General features: G+C 42.5%; 2 protein-coding genes across 5 annotated transcripts; both read right to left on the bottom strand.

The window, feature by feature from the left end:
* Positions 1 to 495: 495 nt before the first annotated feature.
* On the bottom strand, positions 496 to 13,110 carry LOC110534702 (zinc finger protein 497-like). Of its 4 annotated transcripts, none has more exons than XM_036934470.1 (7): positions 12,530 to 13,110; positions 12,082 to 12,200; positions 6,974 to 7,156; positions 4,123 to 4,278; positions 3,723 to 3,834; positions 3,404 to 3,516; positions 496 to 1,894 (listed from the first exon to the last, which is right to left on the bottom strand). In XM_036934470.1, the coding sequence occupies exons 1-7, from the start codon at positions 12,546 to 12,548 to the stop codon at positions 965 to 967; spliced, it is 1,632 nt and encodes a 543-aa protein (XP_036790365.1). In that variant the 5' UTR covers positions 12,549 to 13,110; the 3' UTR covers positions 496 to 964. The 4 variants fall into 4 exon arrangements, with proteins under 4 accessions (XP_036790365.1, XP_036790362.1, XP_036790363.1 ...); XM_036934467.1 differs by having other exon boundaries at positions 12,610 to 13,108; XM_036934468.1 differs by having other exon boundaries at positions 4,123 to 4,275; positions 12,610 to 13,108.
* Positions 5,508 to 6,963, bottom strand: LOC110534716 (gastrula zinc finger protein XlCGF8.2DB-like). The gene has a single exon (XM_021619648.2). It carries the CDS (start codon positions 6,737 to 6,739, stop codon positions 5,906 to 5,908), a length of 834 nt encoding a protein of 277 aa, XP_021475323.2. The 5' UTR covers positions 6,740 to 6,963; the 3' UTR covers positions 5,508 to 5,905.
* Positions 13,111 to 16,386: the final 3,276 nt, after the last annotated feature.

Here is a 16,386-nt window from a genome sequence, read left to right as displayed (position 1 = left end):
TTTCAACGAGGCACCGTCATAGGATGCCACCTTTACAACAAGTCAGTTCATCAAATATCTGCCCTGCTAGTTGCCCCGGTCAACTCTAATTGCAGTTATTGTGAAATGGAGACGTCTAGGAGCAACAACGGCTCAGCCGCGAAGTGGTAGGCCACACAAGCTCACAGAACGGGACCGCTGAGTGCTGAAGCGTGTAAAAATCGTCTGTCCTCAGTTGCAACACTCACTACCGAGTTCCAAACTGCCTCTTGAAGGCCCTTTCCTGTTTCAGCATGACAATGCCCCCGTGGACCAAGCGAGGTCCACACAGAAACGGTTTGTCGAAGAACTTGACTGACCTGCACAGAGCCCTCAAACACCTTTGGGATGAATTGGAACGCCAACTGCGAGTCAGCCCTAATCGTCCAACATCAGTGCTCGACCTCACTAATGGTCTTGCGGCTGAATGGAAGCAAGACCCTGCAGCAATGTTCCAACATCTAGTGGAAAGCCTTCCCAGAACAGTGGAGGCTGTTATAACAGCGAAGGGGGGGATCAACTCCATATTAATGCCCATGATTTTGGAATGAGATGTTGGACGAGCAGGTGTCCACATACTTTTGGTAATGTAGTGTATCAAAAGGACAACATGGTTCAAAATGTATTAACAGATTTGATCACATTGTTTCAGTACATAAAGGAACAGGTACCACCTGATTATGCCCAATAACATTAGGTGTTATAAATATATTATAAAAAAGAGGGTATAGAATATAGACAAAACCAAATTCAGAGGGGAGATATAGCTACACTTCAATAAAATGACTGTTTTGGCTATGCCTGCACACCAAACAACAAGTCTGTATCAGAGATGGTGAGCATACTCCGATGCTCAACTGAGACACTTCACATGATAATTATAATTCAGTATGTCAGCTTAAGAATAGTTCCCAGATATCCCCTGTGTACATCTCAAGCCACACTGCTACGATTTCTCCCCTTTGTGGACACTCCTATGTCTGATCAGGTTAGTCAGGAAGGAGAAGCTCTTGTAACATAGTTTGCACTTGAAGGGCCTCTCATTGGTGTGAACTGTCTGGTGCCTCTTCACATAGTTTGCCTCAGCGAAGCGCTTTCCACAGGTGGGGCAGGCGTACGGCTTGTCGGCGTCCGACCTAATGCTCGGCCTCCCACGTTGTGACTCAATGACACCAGAGGAGGTAGAAGCAGGAGCCACCACCCTCAAGTGGTTAGAATTTGAGCTCCCTCCTTGACCTCTAGCCATTGTTTGGGTGTTGTTGGGATTGTGTGCTGTGTTATAGGCTAGGTAACTCTCGTGGTGAATGCCAATCCTGACCCGGCCTGTATTGGTGGGGTAACCATGAGGTAGATGAGGAAGGCTATACCCAGGCCCAGGCTTTCTATGAACCCAGTCACCAGGCATTAGACAAGACCCTGAAGGAGAAGACAGACTTCCTGTTAGACTCCCACCAGATGGGTCTCCCACCACTCTCTGTGAAGGCTGAAGCCCAGGGTGACCTGCTCTGTTTATCATGGATACAGTGGTGTTTGTATCATAGGAACAGGAGGGTCTATCTCTTTCAGCCCCAGGCCCTGCTCCATCCCTGCACTGAGAATGTGAAGAGAAGGGTCTGAGCTGCTGGCTGGAGCCTCTGTCTCTCTGATGACCACCAGGACTGAGGTTGTTCAGTCCACCTGTCCACTGGTTGTGTTCTGCGTGGTGCTGGAGTCGCTGTCCCTCGTGGTTGGGTCCTGGTTCCGACTCGGGAAGGAAGAGCGACGGCTCCTGATCCAGGGTTCTGATCCGGGGCCAGGGTTTGTGACCAGCCGCTTCAGAGGTCCAGTCTCTCCCGTCAGCAACACCGGATATCAGCAGGTCCTCATGGACTGCAGACTGTAAACACACATTGAACAGAAAAGCATAAAGGTTTATAAAATAAACTCTTTGCTGTACACACAGAAACATGACTTTATAAAATGTTAACCACAGTCAAACACATCTCTAACACTGTGATTCAAGTACCTAACAATATGGAGCCATTGGAGTGTATTAGAAAAACCTTTCCATGTGTTGATTCAAGAATTAAATATGTTTTGGTTCGACTGAGAAGGATGATACAATGATACAAAAATGACTGCTGACACCCTTGTTATTTTTATACACTCACATAACCTGAAGTAAAGTACTATTCTTGTGACAAGTACAATACCTTTTCTCACTATGGTAACACTTTACCCTTTCGGTAAATCTGGTACCCCCGATTTGATAAAATGTATTTTAGAATACTTTGGAAAAGGTTCAACATTACACACAGCTTGACTGGTTTATGTGAAGTAAACATGAATTAAGGCGCAATCATTTCATCATTATAAAACACCTGTATCAAACTACAAGACATAGTTGTCACTTCATCAGTGACGCATTTTTACAGACACCATCACACCAACAATCACCATATCATCTACTCTGCCTCATCATACTCATTCTTTCCTCAGTTCACCTCATCCAGTTCCCTAGAACATTCAAAACCAACAGAATTAACATCAAACTAACACTACATTACATGTCACTACACTCTATACATGGGCCCTGTGCGTTTTCTACTGGTGTATCCGGAGGTAGCTCCTCTTAGAGAATCTCTTCTTGCAGTGCGAACAGGCGTACAGGCTCTCTCCCGTGTGGACCTTCAGGTGCATCTTCAGCTGGTCCTGGCATGAGAACCTCTTCTCAAACTGGGGTCAGCTGTAGGATTTCTCCCCTGTGTGGACCCTCTGGTGCCTTTGCAGGTGGTGCTGGTGGGAGAACCTCTTCTCACACGGGTGGCAATCAAAATATTTCTCCCCTGTGTGCATCCTCTGGTGGATCTCCACCTGTTTGAGGTAATTGAAGGCTTTCCCACAGAATGAACACGGGAAGTGCTTCTCTTTGCCACCGGATCTACTGATAGCGTCACTACTGCTATCATTTGTCAATGGGATTGTGTAGCCATTTACTGTTGAGGCACTGGCATTGTGTGAGGTCTTGTTTAACATTAGGATGGTGTGAGGAGGATGAAGGCCAGGGAGTGTTTGTGTTGTCGCAGGGTCCATGTTCCAGGTGTTAGATCCTATAGAAGGCAGGCTGAAGGCAGCACCTGTTAGGAGGTTAACCTGAGGCACCATCAGTCTCTCTGAATCACAACTATAGGAGCAGGACGGATCATCGCTGTCTGTCTGTTCTCTTCAGCCGCATACGGACACCTCCGTTTCCCCGTGGACCGATTCTACACCTTTCCCTGGTCACAGCCAGCCTGTTGTCATGGAGACTAAGTTCAGTTGTTTTGTGTTCGACTGTTTGTTTCTGTTTGTGGTTAACAATGTTGTTCCCCAGCCCATAGTTGAGGAAGATGTCCCATCCACTGACCTCCACTATGTCACCTCTGGTCCTGGCCTGCTCAGTGATGTTGCCCTTGGCTGCACTGGTCTGGGAATCCAAGATGTTCACCCAGTCTCCTCTGTTAGCCTCCAGCCAACCACCTGCAGGAAGAGGTTACAAAATAGACTTTACAAACATCAACTCTACCTATGAATTACCAATTACCTGGTGAAGTTCATACATTATAATGTGTTTTTGTATGTAAATATAAGTTGTATTGATTTCATTTTGTGAATGAAGAAATGATAATAACCAGGTGCATCACTATTCTATTACTGTATGTAGGCTATATGTATGTCTCTCTTACCTTGCTCCCCCATCTTTAGTCCACTCAGCAGGTCAATGCTGTCTGGTTCATCCTCAATTGTCTCCTCTTTGACTATCAGCAGATCAGGCTTCCCATCCTCCATGTCTACTGACTGTAAGAGATACAGAGTGAGAGGATGTTGGATCAAGAAATCTGATATGAGCACCCTGCTATGGAGCATCTTCTGGTTGGGCAATGAGGGATTGCTATGAGTACTATGCAAACATGTTAGTTGATTTTATACTATGCAAACGTGCTGATCGAATATCTTTCCATATAATCTTATTTATTATGATTTAAAAAGCAAACCTGATCCTAGATCAGCACTCCAACTCTGAGAGGCTTTGTGGATACGGCCCTGAACTAAAACCATTCAGACCGTAGATCACAGTGGGCTCACCTCAGTGAGACTGTATGTGGGCCTGTGCTGCTCAGCTGGTTCCTCTGTGGGTTCAGGAGGTGTAATCTGGTTGTCCTCAATGACCATGGTCCCCTCAGGGTTTCCCAGACCCTCCTCCTTCATCATCAGCACCTCTGGACCCTCCTCCTCCTCCTCCTGGAAGAGACAGGTGATACAGATTACACAGACATACACTCCCTCAGGTACGTACACACAGATAATAAACACGTTCAACATGGAGTGTTTACCCATCCCCACTATGTTTGAGTCCTATACTGTAGTTACAGAATGACTTCAACGTTGTTAAACCCATCATAATGGGCATAAATATGTTGTAGTTCAAATTTGTCTGTTAAAAGTCAAAAGTCATCATCAGTCAGACCCGATTAAACTATTTTGACATGTACAGTAGGTGTTTGTTAGTGTGTGGGTATGTGTAAGTATATTTACTAAGTGTTTATTGGTTATAAAGTGCTGTTTGATGTATACAGAACAGGGTGAGATCAGATGTGATGTATACAGAATAGGGTGAGATCAGATGTGATGTATACAGAACAGGGTGAGATCAGATGTGATGTATACAGAATAGGGTGAGATCAGATGTGATGTATACAGAACAGGGTGAGATCAGATGTGATGTATACAAAAGAGAGTCTCAGTGAAAGTCTTAGAATGAAAAGTCCCATTGTGTTTATTAAACATCCATATCAAAATCCCACACACATGTATGTCTCAAACAATACATCTGCATGAACTTGATAAACTGCATACATTTTCTCATTAAAAGTGTCTTGGGGGAAAAAAAAAAAGAAAGTAGCTGAACGGAAGTAATGAAACAGGCATTTGTGAACATCATTTAGGCAGTACAATACAAACACAATATGTCAGAGACAAAAATTTAAAATGCATCATGCAACTACTTCAAAGATTTCACCGAGTTACAGTTCGTATAAGGAAATCAGTCAATTGAAATACATTTATTAGGCCCTAATCTATGGATTTCAAATGAATGGCCTGTCTCAAGACGATCCCGCAGGTGAATTAGTCGGATGTGGAGGTCCTGGGCTGGCGTGGTTACACATGGTCTGCGGGTTGTGAGGCCAGTTGTACTGCCAAATTCTCTAAAAACGACGTTTGAGACAGCTTATGGTAGAGAAATGAACATTCAATTCTCTGGCAACAGTCGGGGTGGACATTCCTGCAATCAGCATGCCAATTGCATGCTACCTCCACGTGGGACATCTGTGGCATTGTGTTGTGTGACAAAACTGCACAGATTAGTTGCCTTTTATTGTCCCCAGCACAAGGTGCACATGTGTAATGATCATGCTGTTTAATCAGCTTCTTGATATGCCACACCTGCCAAGTGGATGGATTATCTTGGCAAAGGAGAAATGCCCACTAACAGGGATGTAAACAAATGTGTGCACAGAATTTCAGCTCATAAAACATAAACCAACATTTTATATGTTGCGTTTATATTTTTGTTCAGTATATATGCCTTGTATCACACAACGTCTGGATAAAATATTTTACCCAGGAATATTAAACACTGAAATCTGTTACTCTCATTATTCCAAATGCATCTGTGGATATTTTCTGCTGACAAAAATGACAATTAATCTCTGTCTTTACTGCAAGGTTTGAACTAAATGTCAAAAGCTATTGAGTGGGATGGTTGCTTTCCATTTTATGGAGTGGAAAGGTTTTTCTGCTGGTGCATCCCGAGGAAGCTCCTCTCTGAGAACCTCTTTCCGCAATGAGTACAGGCAAACAGCCTCTCTCACGTGTGGACCTTTAGGTGCATCTTCAGCTGGTGTTGGCGGGAGAACCTCTTCTCACACTGGGGGCAGCTGTATAATTTCTCCCCTGTGTGGACCCTCTGGTGCCTCTTCAGGTTGCCAGCCTGGGCGAAGCGCATATGACAGTGGGTACAGCTGAATAATTTCTCCCCTGTGTGGACCCTCTGGTGCCTCTTCAGGCTGCCAGCCTCAGCGAAGTGCATGTGACACTGGGTACAGCTGAAGGGCTTCTCTCCTGTGTGAACCCTCTGGTGGATCTTTAGGTTGCCAGCCTGGGCAAAGCGCATGTGACACTGGGTACAGCTGAAGGATTTCTTCCCTGTGTGGACCCTCTGGTGGATCTCCAAATTCTGGGGGCAGCTGAAGCCTTTGTTACAGAACATGCAGAGGAACAGTTTCTCTTTACTATTGCCTGATGTTGCTCCCCCTCCCTGAGGCTGGGCTCTAGCCTCGTCATTTGAGTTCAATACCTGATCTAAAAGTACATCAGAAAATGCCATCGACGTTGACACTGAGTCGCGATCCCAGAACCTGTGTAAAGGGGAGTGGGTCACAAAATTTGTATTTGTCTCTAAGCATCCCCTGTAATCTAAGAAATCTCTGCCCTGGGAGTGTCCATCTCCTAGGTGACGATCTGCATTCAATGTGGGAGGAGCGTCGCCCTCCACTTTCACAGTCACCTCATCCACCACTATAACCTCCCCTTTCTTATCTAGGCACCCTTCAGAGTATACACTACTACTGTACCGGTTCCAGTCCCCTCTAGACAGATCAGTCTGGGTCTCTAAACCAAAGGGCATGTTTCCAGGGTCCATCTCTATAGCGTAAGAACAAGACGGATCATCACTGCCAGTTTCTAACGAATCACCATCTCCATGGGAATGAACCACCCTCTGCCTTTGGTGAAATACCGGTAAGTATTCCGAGGCAGGAGCAGGAGGACAGACCAGTCTCTCTGGGTCTGATCTGTGGTCAGATCCTGTGTGTAAGAGCCTCTGTGTTACAGTTAAAGTCTCTGACTTGATGATGGCGTTTGGAGTTCCACTGACCTCCGTGATGCTGGGTTGAGTCTTGGCCTGGGGCGTGGAGGCAGTTGCGATGTCCTCCTTGGCTACAGGGGGCGCCACTCCAGCCGTTGCTTCAGTCTGGATGTCTCTACTGTGCCGTGGGTCCTCCTCTCCTTCTGTCCTCTCATGCTTGACCCCAGGACCTGGAGCCTCTGCATCTGCTGACTGACACAAAAAGAGAGGAGGTTACTGAATTCAATAACAATGTCGTAGGGAAGTCTCACAAGTTGGGTTGTTGCGGTGACCGTATTACCGCCACACCGGCGGTCACAAGTCACAAAGGCAGTCAAATAGGCTTCTCCAAGCTCTGATGCTGCTGATGGTCTTTAGTAGCCTACTAAACTTGCTAACTGCCTGGTACTCAGCACTCTATTGTCCCTCTAATCACTCTGACATCAATGCAAATGTAATCAAAAATCTAATCAAATACTTCATGAGAACCCATGAGCTCATGTTGTGCAACATTTCCATAAGCTATGAAATTGTGTGAAATAAAACAGAGTGATGGCCTCTTTTTAATAGAGGAGGAGCCCATCAGCTTTCTATAGGCTAGGCCTACAATATTTATTTCTCAACTTTCCTAATATTAGGCACATTGCTTATCTTTACAACAGCCTACCTTGCTAGCATGAAAATTAACCAAGGGAAAAGCACTATTTAAGTGCATAGATGACATGTATTTTTTCAGCTGCCCCTGTTTCGAGACGGGTGCATGATAATGGTCCATTCTAAATCAAAACAAATTTCACACATACAGTGCCTTCAGAAAGTATTCAGACCCCTTGACATTTTCCACATTTTGTTAGGTTACAAGACTTATTCTAAAATGGATTAAATAGTTTCCCCCCCTCATCAATCTATACACAACAGACCCATAATGACAAATCAAAAACAGGTTTAGAATTATTATTATTATTTTTTTTTAAATATCACATTTACATATGTATTCAGACCCTTTACTCTGTACTTTGTTGAAGCACCTTTAGCATCGATTACTGCCTCAAGTCTTCTTGGGTATGAAGCTACAAGCTTGGCACACCTGCATTTGAGTCTCTCCCATTCTTCTCTGCAGATCCTCTAAAGCTCTGTCAGGTTGGATGGGGAGCGTTGCTGGACAGCTATTTTCAGGTCTCTCCAGAGATGTTTGATCGGGTTCAAGTCCGGGCTCTGGCTTGGCCACTCAAGGATATTCAGAGACTTGTCCCGAAGTCACTCCTGTGTTGTCGGTTGGAAGGTGAAACTTCGCCCCAGTCTGAGGTCCTGAGCGCTCTGTAGCAGGTTTTCATTAAGGATCTCTCTGTACTTTGCGCCGTTCATCTTTGCCTTGATCCTGACTAGTCTCTCAGTCCCTGGCGCTGAAACACACCCCATTCTTCACCATAGGGATGGTGCCCGCTTTCTTCCAGATGTGACGCTTGGCATTCAGGCCAACGAGTTCAATCTTGGTTTCATCTGATCAGAAAATCTTGTTTCTCATGGTCTGCGAGTCTTTAGATGCCTTTTGGCAAACTCCAAGCGGGCTGTGAAGAAATACCCTAACAGTTATTCAACATTTTAAGCTAAACGTTCTGATCTGTTGCATCAGCCACATAATGTAAAACCGTTTTTTTTATGCTAGTGGTTGTATTAATTTGGGATCTATCGCTTCCCACAACTGTTCCAGACTATGTTTGGAATATTTATTTCTCGTACAGAATAGAATAGGTCGACTTTTGTACTATTGGTGATAGTAGATTGACACAGGCTAGTGCTTTTGCTGTTCGTTTGGCCTATTTATCTTGTTGGCTGACGAAAAGTAAATGTGGACAGTTCTTCCAAAATCTTTAATATGCACCTCGGAATTGGATAAGAACGCACACAGTTGCGTCCCCGATGTGTGGGTCTTCATTTGTAGTCTGTGACAAAGATACGATCACGTGATGGAGAGCCATGTGAGTGAGAGGTGCTGCGGAGTGAGGCGAAGGGCACAACGCAGCACTTCGGGCCAAGGGGACAACGGCCTCAAAATATATGGATTTTTTTAGGGTGCATTACGGGCACACAAAGGGGATGCCGCCGGGAAATTCGAGGCATTATCAAGTGCTTGTCAAATTGTGAATGAGAGACTGAAAGTGTGTAATGCACAAAAAACTAAGCAGAGCTCATGCCTTTCAAGTGACTTAAAACAAAAATAAATTAATAGTCACATCATGAAGCCTTACAATGTATTCAAAATCAAAACATATAGCCCAATGTTTGTGGAACAACTAAAGTTACATTAATAACTCTAAATTAAACATATAGGAGTACCTATTTATTTGTTAACGTAAATCGCTGTGAGAGTGACAGTTATTTGCTTGACAATCCCCCGCTGGTGAAATTTCTCCACAGCCCTACTCACAATGCACATAAATAAGGATGTACTTGTAAGCAAAATTAATAGCTGTCGACATGGAGCAGCTGCACTCCCACTTTCAAAATAGGGGTGCAAACTGATGTTTTTGCACACCCACTTTTTTACCAGAAAATGATCATGACCCATTAGGTAATTTGTCATTTTCAATGATTAGTAATGTTTTGAGCTAGTCTGTATTCAAATAGATACACTATATATACAACAGTACGTGGACACCCCTTCAAATTAGTAGATTCGGATAGTTCAGCCACACCCGTTGCTGACAGGTGTATAGAATTGAGCACACAGCCATGCAAACTCCATCAACAAACATTGGCAGTGGAATGGCCTTACTGAAGAGCTCAGTGACCTTAAACGTGACACCGTCATAGGATGCCCCCTTTCCCACAAGTCAGTTTGTCAAATTTCTGCCCTGCTGCCCCAGTCAACTGTAAATCCTGATATTGTGACATGGAAATGTCTAGGAGCAACAACTGCTCAGCCACGAAGTGGTAGGCCACACAAGCTCACAGAACAGGAGTGCTGAAGCTTGTAGCGCATAAAAATCATCTGTCCTCGGTTCCAACACTCACTACTGAGTTCCAAACTGCCTCTGGATGCAACGTGAGCACAATAACTGTTTGTCAGGAGCTTAATGAAATGGGTTTCCATGGCCGAGCAGCTGCACACAAGCCTAAGATCCCCATGCACAATGCCAAGCGTCGGCTGGAGTGGTGTAAAGCTCGCGGCCATTGGACTCTGGAGCAGTGGAAACTCGTTCTCTGGAGTGATGAATCATGCTTCACCATCTGGTGGATGAATCTGTGTTTGGCGGATGCCAGGAGAACAGTGGAGGAGGAATAAAGGGGTGGGGCTGTTTTTCATGGTTCGGGCTAGGCCCCTTAGTTCCAGTGAAGGGAAATCTTAACCCTACAGCATACAATGACATTCTAGATGATTCTGTGCCTCCAACTTTGTGGCAACAATTTGGGAAATGCCCTTTCCTGTTTCAGCAGGACAATGCCCCCGTGCACAAAGTGAGGTCCATACAGAAATGGTTTGTTGAGATCTGTGTGGAAGAACTTGACTGGCCTGCAGAGAGCCCTAACCTCAACCCCATCTAACACATTTAGGAGGAATTACAACGCCAACTGCGAGCCAGGCCTAATCGCCAAACATCAGTGTCTGATTTTACTAATAATCATGGCTGAATGGAAGCAAGTCACCGTAGCAATGTTCCAACATCTAGTGGAAAGCCTTCCTAGAAGAGTGGAGGCTGTTATAGAAGCAAAGGTGGGGACCAACTCCATATTAATGCCCATGATTTCGGAATGAGATGTTCGACGAGCAGGTGTCCACATACCTTTGGTCATGTAGTTCATGTCCATGTTAAATATGATATAATAGCTAACAGATTGCATTTTGCACCCCCTCCTCCAGTCGCCTCAAGATGAATTGTTTTGACCACTAAAGTTTTGCTTCTGCAGCTATACTTAACCCATCTATAAATAGCCCACCCAATCTACCTACCTCATCCCCATATTGTTTTTATTTACTTTTCTGCTCTTTTGCACACCAGTAATTCTACTTGCACATCAACATCTGCTGATCTATCACTCCAGTGTTAATTTGCTAAACTGTAATTACTTCGCTACTATGGCTTATTTACTGCCTTACCACCTCACGCCATTTGCACACACTGTATATAGACTTTCTTTTTTTTCTCCTATTGTGTTATTGACTGTACACTTGCTTATTCCATGTGTAACTCTGTGTTGTTTGTGTCGTACTGCTTTGCTTTATCTAGGCCTACATAATGACAAAATATGCAGGCTGTATATGAGTACATTTATTTTTGTATGAAGTAGCGTTTATGAAAGAAAAGGTTGGAGACCCTTGCTCTGGGTCAAACTGTTGAAATATGACCCATATTACCGGAGCTACATTTTTCTTTCTATTGCAGATTCAGGGCCGCAATTTATGGACATATAGCTGACTATAATACGTTTCAAATATTTTTTATGTGAAAATAATTAATGACCAAATGTAAACGCAAAACTCTAGTTTGCATTTTCAAGTTGACAGTTCTTGTTCAATGTCCTACCAGATAACACTGCCATATTGAGAAAGAACATTGTTAAAAGAGCACAGTTAACATATGTAATTGTACTACATTATTGTGATCGCATTATTTGTGACAAAAAGAAGATGACAACTTAATGTGCATTTGAACAATGTTTTTTATTAACCTGTAAATCTTTTCTGAGTAAAACAATATTATTCCTCCCATTTTCGATTTCATTATCAGTTTGGCCTGTCAATCGATCACTGTGGCTGGGATTGTCAGGGGAGGAGCAGAACATGTGAGAGTCACAGGCTTGTTAGGGTTTCAGACCTGTCAATGAATTATTAGGGGTGGGATTTTCAGGGAAGGGAGAAGATTAGTACTCTAGTAATTAAAACACTTTTTCAATTTAATTTATAGTGGGAAAACCTAAGACAAATTGTTGTGTTCTGTTCATAAATATGGATTCCCCCTGTTAAAAAGAGTAGAATTGCAGGAAAATTGTTTTTGGGAGAGGTCCCCCAGACCCGAAAGCTTTTGCACCCCCTCTTTCAGAAAAAGTCAGGTGCCCATGGCTGACAGGAGCCTTTCTGAAATAAACGGGCCACATTTGATGATCTGTCATTTTTTATGTCACACTATGACACTAACCTCTATCACGATAACCTGCTGGATTAAGGCTCCACTCCCCTCATCTATAGCTAGGGGTTGGTGATCTCTCCACGCTGGCTTCACAAAGCTCCTGTGGCCTCCAGTGAGATGTCCTTCACCTGAGAGAGAGTGATTGAGGAAACAGGGGTGGTTAAGTTAGGTACTGTCAATGCTCAACGTTATATTGCACACTAGCTATAATTGGGAAGAATGTAAGGAAACACCTTGTAACTTTTTGATACACTATTCATTGATTGATTTACTATGTTCCATGCATCACATTATCTTGAGTATAACAATAGCAAATTCTGTAAATCAAGAATCTTGTTAGATTATATTGTCTTTGTGCAAGAATAATTCGTTCTTAATTGACCTGCCTGGTAAAAATGAAGGTCAAATAAAAAAATTGTGTAAGATAGACAATCAGCGGAAGTGACCAAAAACTGACCCGATTCTGGGTAACGCATCTGAACACGTGGTGAGGGTAACACTGCAACAGCCCCCGCACTCTACAAAATCTAAATGTACCTCTTGCCATTCCTCTGTATCTGTCGAGGATCTTGACACTACTGGGACGACTAGCGAGGACGCGCTCTCGCATTGTCCTCTCTGCGCGCTCCCGTGCCACCTTGAGTTCCACGAGCTGTAGTTTCCTCCTCAATCCCCTGTTTTCTTTCTGGCTTTGAGTTATTTCCAAACGAAACACTGCATAGTCGTCGTCTACGAGTTTACAGATCTCTGCAACGGCTGAATTCGCTAGCACCTCCATGATGGAGGCAATTTGAGTGTGAAAAACCATACAGTTAGCCATTGTTAGCAGATACTAGCTAGCTTTACTTAAATAACATCTATCAACCCAGTCGAAATCGAATTAAACACTATCTGGGGTAAGTATGTGATGCTGTGCAGTTACATTAGTCATATGATGAGTTCCAGGGGGTTAATAAACGTCTAAATAAAAACGCTAACGTGGAAACTGTTCTTGGTCACAGGTCGCTTCCGTTTACACTGAAGAGAAAGGATATTATTGGTTGGCGTCATGGCTCAAAGGGTGTGGTTAAATAAATAAAAATATGCGTGTTGTAATTTGAAATACGCTACTGCTTAAAATGGTAATTAAGTATGTTAAAAAGCATATTTGGTGTGTTGGAATGGTGTGGGCATATACTGGTCGTTAAACATATATACACAAGTAGCTCATCCTCTATAAGGAAATAGCAAGCATTTTTTTAAACCTTTGAGATAAAGGTTTAAGGTGGAGTGGGCTACAACCAGGAACCAACAGTTGTTTACAGAATGGGGTTGAAGAGAGTGCCTCAATAAGCCTACCCAGCTTAGCTTCTCTAGGATACTCCAGTGAAGACAGGCACTGTTATGTGGGATGATACATACCATTGTGGCTGTAACAAGGTAGCTAGTTTTGGCTGCAGCCAAGCTGTCTTGGCTATTGCTACTGCATCTCTCTCAATTCAATTTAAGGGCTTTATTGGTATGGGAAACATATGTTAACATTGCCAAAGCAAGTGAAGTGGATAAAATACAAAAGTTAAACAATAAATATTTACAGTGAACATTACACTCACAGAAGTTCCAAAATATTAAAGACAATTCAAATGTCATTGTCTATATACAGTGTTGTAACAATGTGCAAATAGTTAAAGTAAAAAAAGGGTCAATTAACATATATGGGTTGTATTTACAATGGTATTTGTTGTTCACTGGTTGCCCTTTTCTTGTGCCAACAGGTCACAAATCTTGCTCCTGTGATGGCACACTGTGGTATTTCACCCAGTAGATATGGGAGTTTATCAAAATTGGGTTTGTTTTCAAATTCTTTGTGGGTCTGTGTAATCTGAGGGGAAATATGTGTCTCTAATATGGTCATACATTTGGCAGGAGGTTAGGAAGAGTGCCACTCTGTCATCAAGGCAAAGGGTGGCTACTTTGAAGCATCTCAAATATATTTTGATTTAACACTTTTTGGTTACATGATTCCATATGTGTTATTTAATAGTTTTGTCTTAACTATTATTGTAGAAAATAGTCCAAATAAAACTCTTGAATGAGTAGGTGTTCTAAAACGTTTGACCGGTATTCTCTCTCATATATATATATATATATATATATATATATATATATATATATAGCTCAAAAAAATAAAGGGAACACTAAAATAACACATCCTAGATCTGAATGAATGAAATATTCTTATTAAATACTTTTCTTTACATAGTTGAATGTGCTGACAACAAAATTACACAAATGATCAATGGAAATCAAATTTATCAACCCATGGAGGTCTGGATTTGGAGTCACATTCAAAATTAAAGTGGAAAACCATACTACAGGCTGATCTAACTTTGATGTAATGTCCTTAAAACAAGTCAAAATGAGGCTCAGTAGTGTGTGTGGCCTCCACGTGCCTGTATGACCTCCCTACAACGCCTGGGCATGCTCCTGATGAGGTGGCGGATGGTCTCCTGAGGGATCTCCTCCCAGACCTGGACTAAAGCATCTGCACATGTGGTCACCACCTGCAGAACCACTCCTTTATTGGGGGTGTCTTGCTAATTGCCTATAATTTCCACCTGTTGTCTATTCCATTTGCACAACAGCATGTGAAATTTGTCAATCAGTGTTGCTTCCTAAGTGGACAGTTTGATTTCACAGAAGTGTGATTGACTTGGAGTTACATTGTGTTGTTTAAGTGTTCCCTTTATTTTTTTGAGCAGTATATATATATATATATATATATATATATATATATTTCTTTGCAAACCTGCCTAGAATGCCAGCATCCCGGGGTCAGCCTCTTCACTGTTGATGTTGAGACTGGTGTTTTGAGTGTACTATTTAATAAAGCTGCCAGTTGAGGACGTGAGAGGCGTCTGTTTCTCAAACTAGACACTGATGTACTTGTCCTCTTGCTCAGTTATGCACTAGGGCCTCCCACTCTTTCTATTCTGGTTAGAGCCTGTTTGCGCTGTTCTGTGAAGGGAGTAGTACGCAGCGTTGTACGAGATCTTCAGTTTTCTGGCATGGAATGGCCTTCATTTCTCAGAACAAGAATAGACTGACGAGTTTCAGAAGAAACTTCGTTTCTGGCCATTTTGAGCCTGTAATCAAACCCACAAATGCTGATGCTCCAGATACTCAACTAGTCTAAAGGCCAGTTACATTGCTTCATTAAACCGAACAACAGTTTTCAGCTGTGCTAACATACAGTTGAAGTCAGAAGTTTACATACACCTTAGCCAAAAACATATAAATTCATTTTTTTTTTTTTTACAATTCCTGACATTTAATCCTAGTGAAAATTCCCTGTTGTCCTGTCTTTACTATCATTAAATTGAAGACATAGTTTTTTATCAAAGATTCTCTGTAATTATTATTACGCAATCAACTGAATAATCATGTAAATGTAATTAACTTGGAAGTAGGGGCACCAAGGAAAAATATTCAGATTACAAAGTTATAATTTCCTAAAATAACTTTTTAGATATTTTATCTGATCAATTAGTCTTCGAATTAATGAATTATTTACTTTACCTCACGTTAGTCTCATTCCAAACATTGTAAATTGTTGGTTATCTGCACGAACCCAGTCTTCACTATGAGTCATCCATACATCAATTGTCTTAAATCATTTATATATTACTAACTACGTAATTCACAGAAATGCATAAACAAACAGTAAATATGGTTACAAGAAATGATAGGAGAATGTGCCCTAGTGGGCTAAACCGGCATGGCGGCTTGTTAGACAAAAGGGAAGTGGGGGTCGACTGAGAAGACACTACAAAGTTGATAATTATAACAATTGAAATGCTAATCCTTTGCACACGAACGCTCAATCATTCTGGAACAATTGCAATTAATATATATATTTTCGCTCAGTGTGTCGTCTTGATCGCCGGTGAAAAGTTTTTCTGTTGGAGAGTTTCGTCCTCTCTCTCTCTCTCTCTCTCTCTCTCTCTCTCTCTGTCTTGGTTAGAGGGGATAGTTCAGAGTGACATTCATTCATGTGTTATAGAATGGATGTTTCGGCGATTGTCGTTCTTCGCGTTCAATGATACCGAATTCCTAGCTGCAGACTAGTTATTAATATCAAAGACTTGTTCTCATTCTGTCGGTATCGATAGTCTAAGAGTTTAACCACGTGGTATGGTTAAAAAATTCAGCAATGGTCTACAACCTTTGTCCCCTCCTAATGGAGAAAAACATGGTCTGGTGATAATTTCTCAATGTTGGGTTTTATTCGGAATTACAGAAAAGGGGCTGTCCCAGGACGCCTGACCCTAACTG

The sequence above is a fragment of the Oncorhynchus mykiss genome, chromosome 10, assembly GCF_013265735.2.
Source record: "Oncorhynchus mykiss isolate Arlee chromosome 10, USDA_OmykA_1.1, whole genome shotgun sequence".
Taxonomy (NCBI): domain Eukaryota; kingdom Metazoa; phylum Chordata; class Actinopteri; order Salmoniformes; family Salmonidae; genus Oncorhynchus; species Oncorhynchus mykiss.
The sequence above is the reverse complement of the archived record's forward strand: the minus strand, read 5'-3'. Positions and strand labels throughout refer to the sequence as shown.

Excerpts from the sequence above, each read along its gene's own strand:
- LOC110534702 (XM_036934467.1), bottom strand. The coding sequence starts at position 12,892 with ATGGCTAACTGTATGGTTTTTCACACTCAAATTGCCTCCATCATGGAG. Across the intron at positions 4,279-6,973 it reads CTCAACCCAGCATCACGGAG|GAGGAGGAGGAGGAGGGTCC; the intron begins GTCAGTGGAACT and ends TGTCTCTTCCAG. Across the intron at positions 1,895-3,403 it reads CCAGAGGTGACATAGTGGAG|TCTGCAGTCCATGAGGACCT; the intron begins GTCAGTGGATGG and ends GTGTGTTTACAG.
- LOC110534716 (XM_021619648.2), bottom strand. The coding sequence starts at position 6,739 with ATGGACCCTGGAAACATGCCCTTTGGTTTAGAGACCCAGACTGATCTG.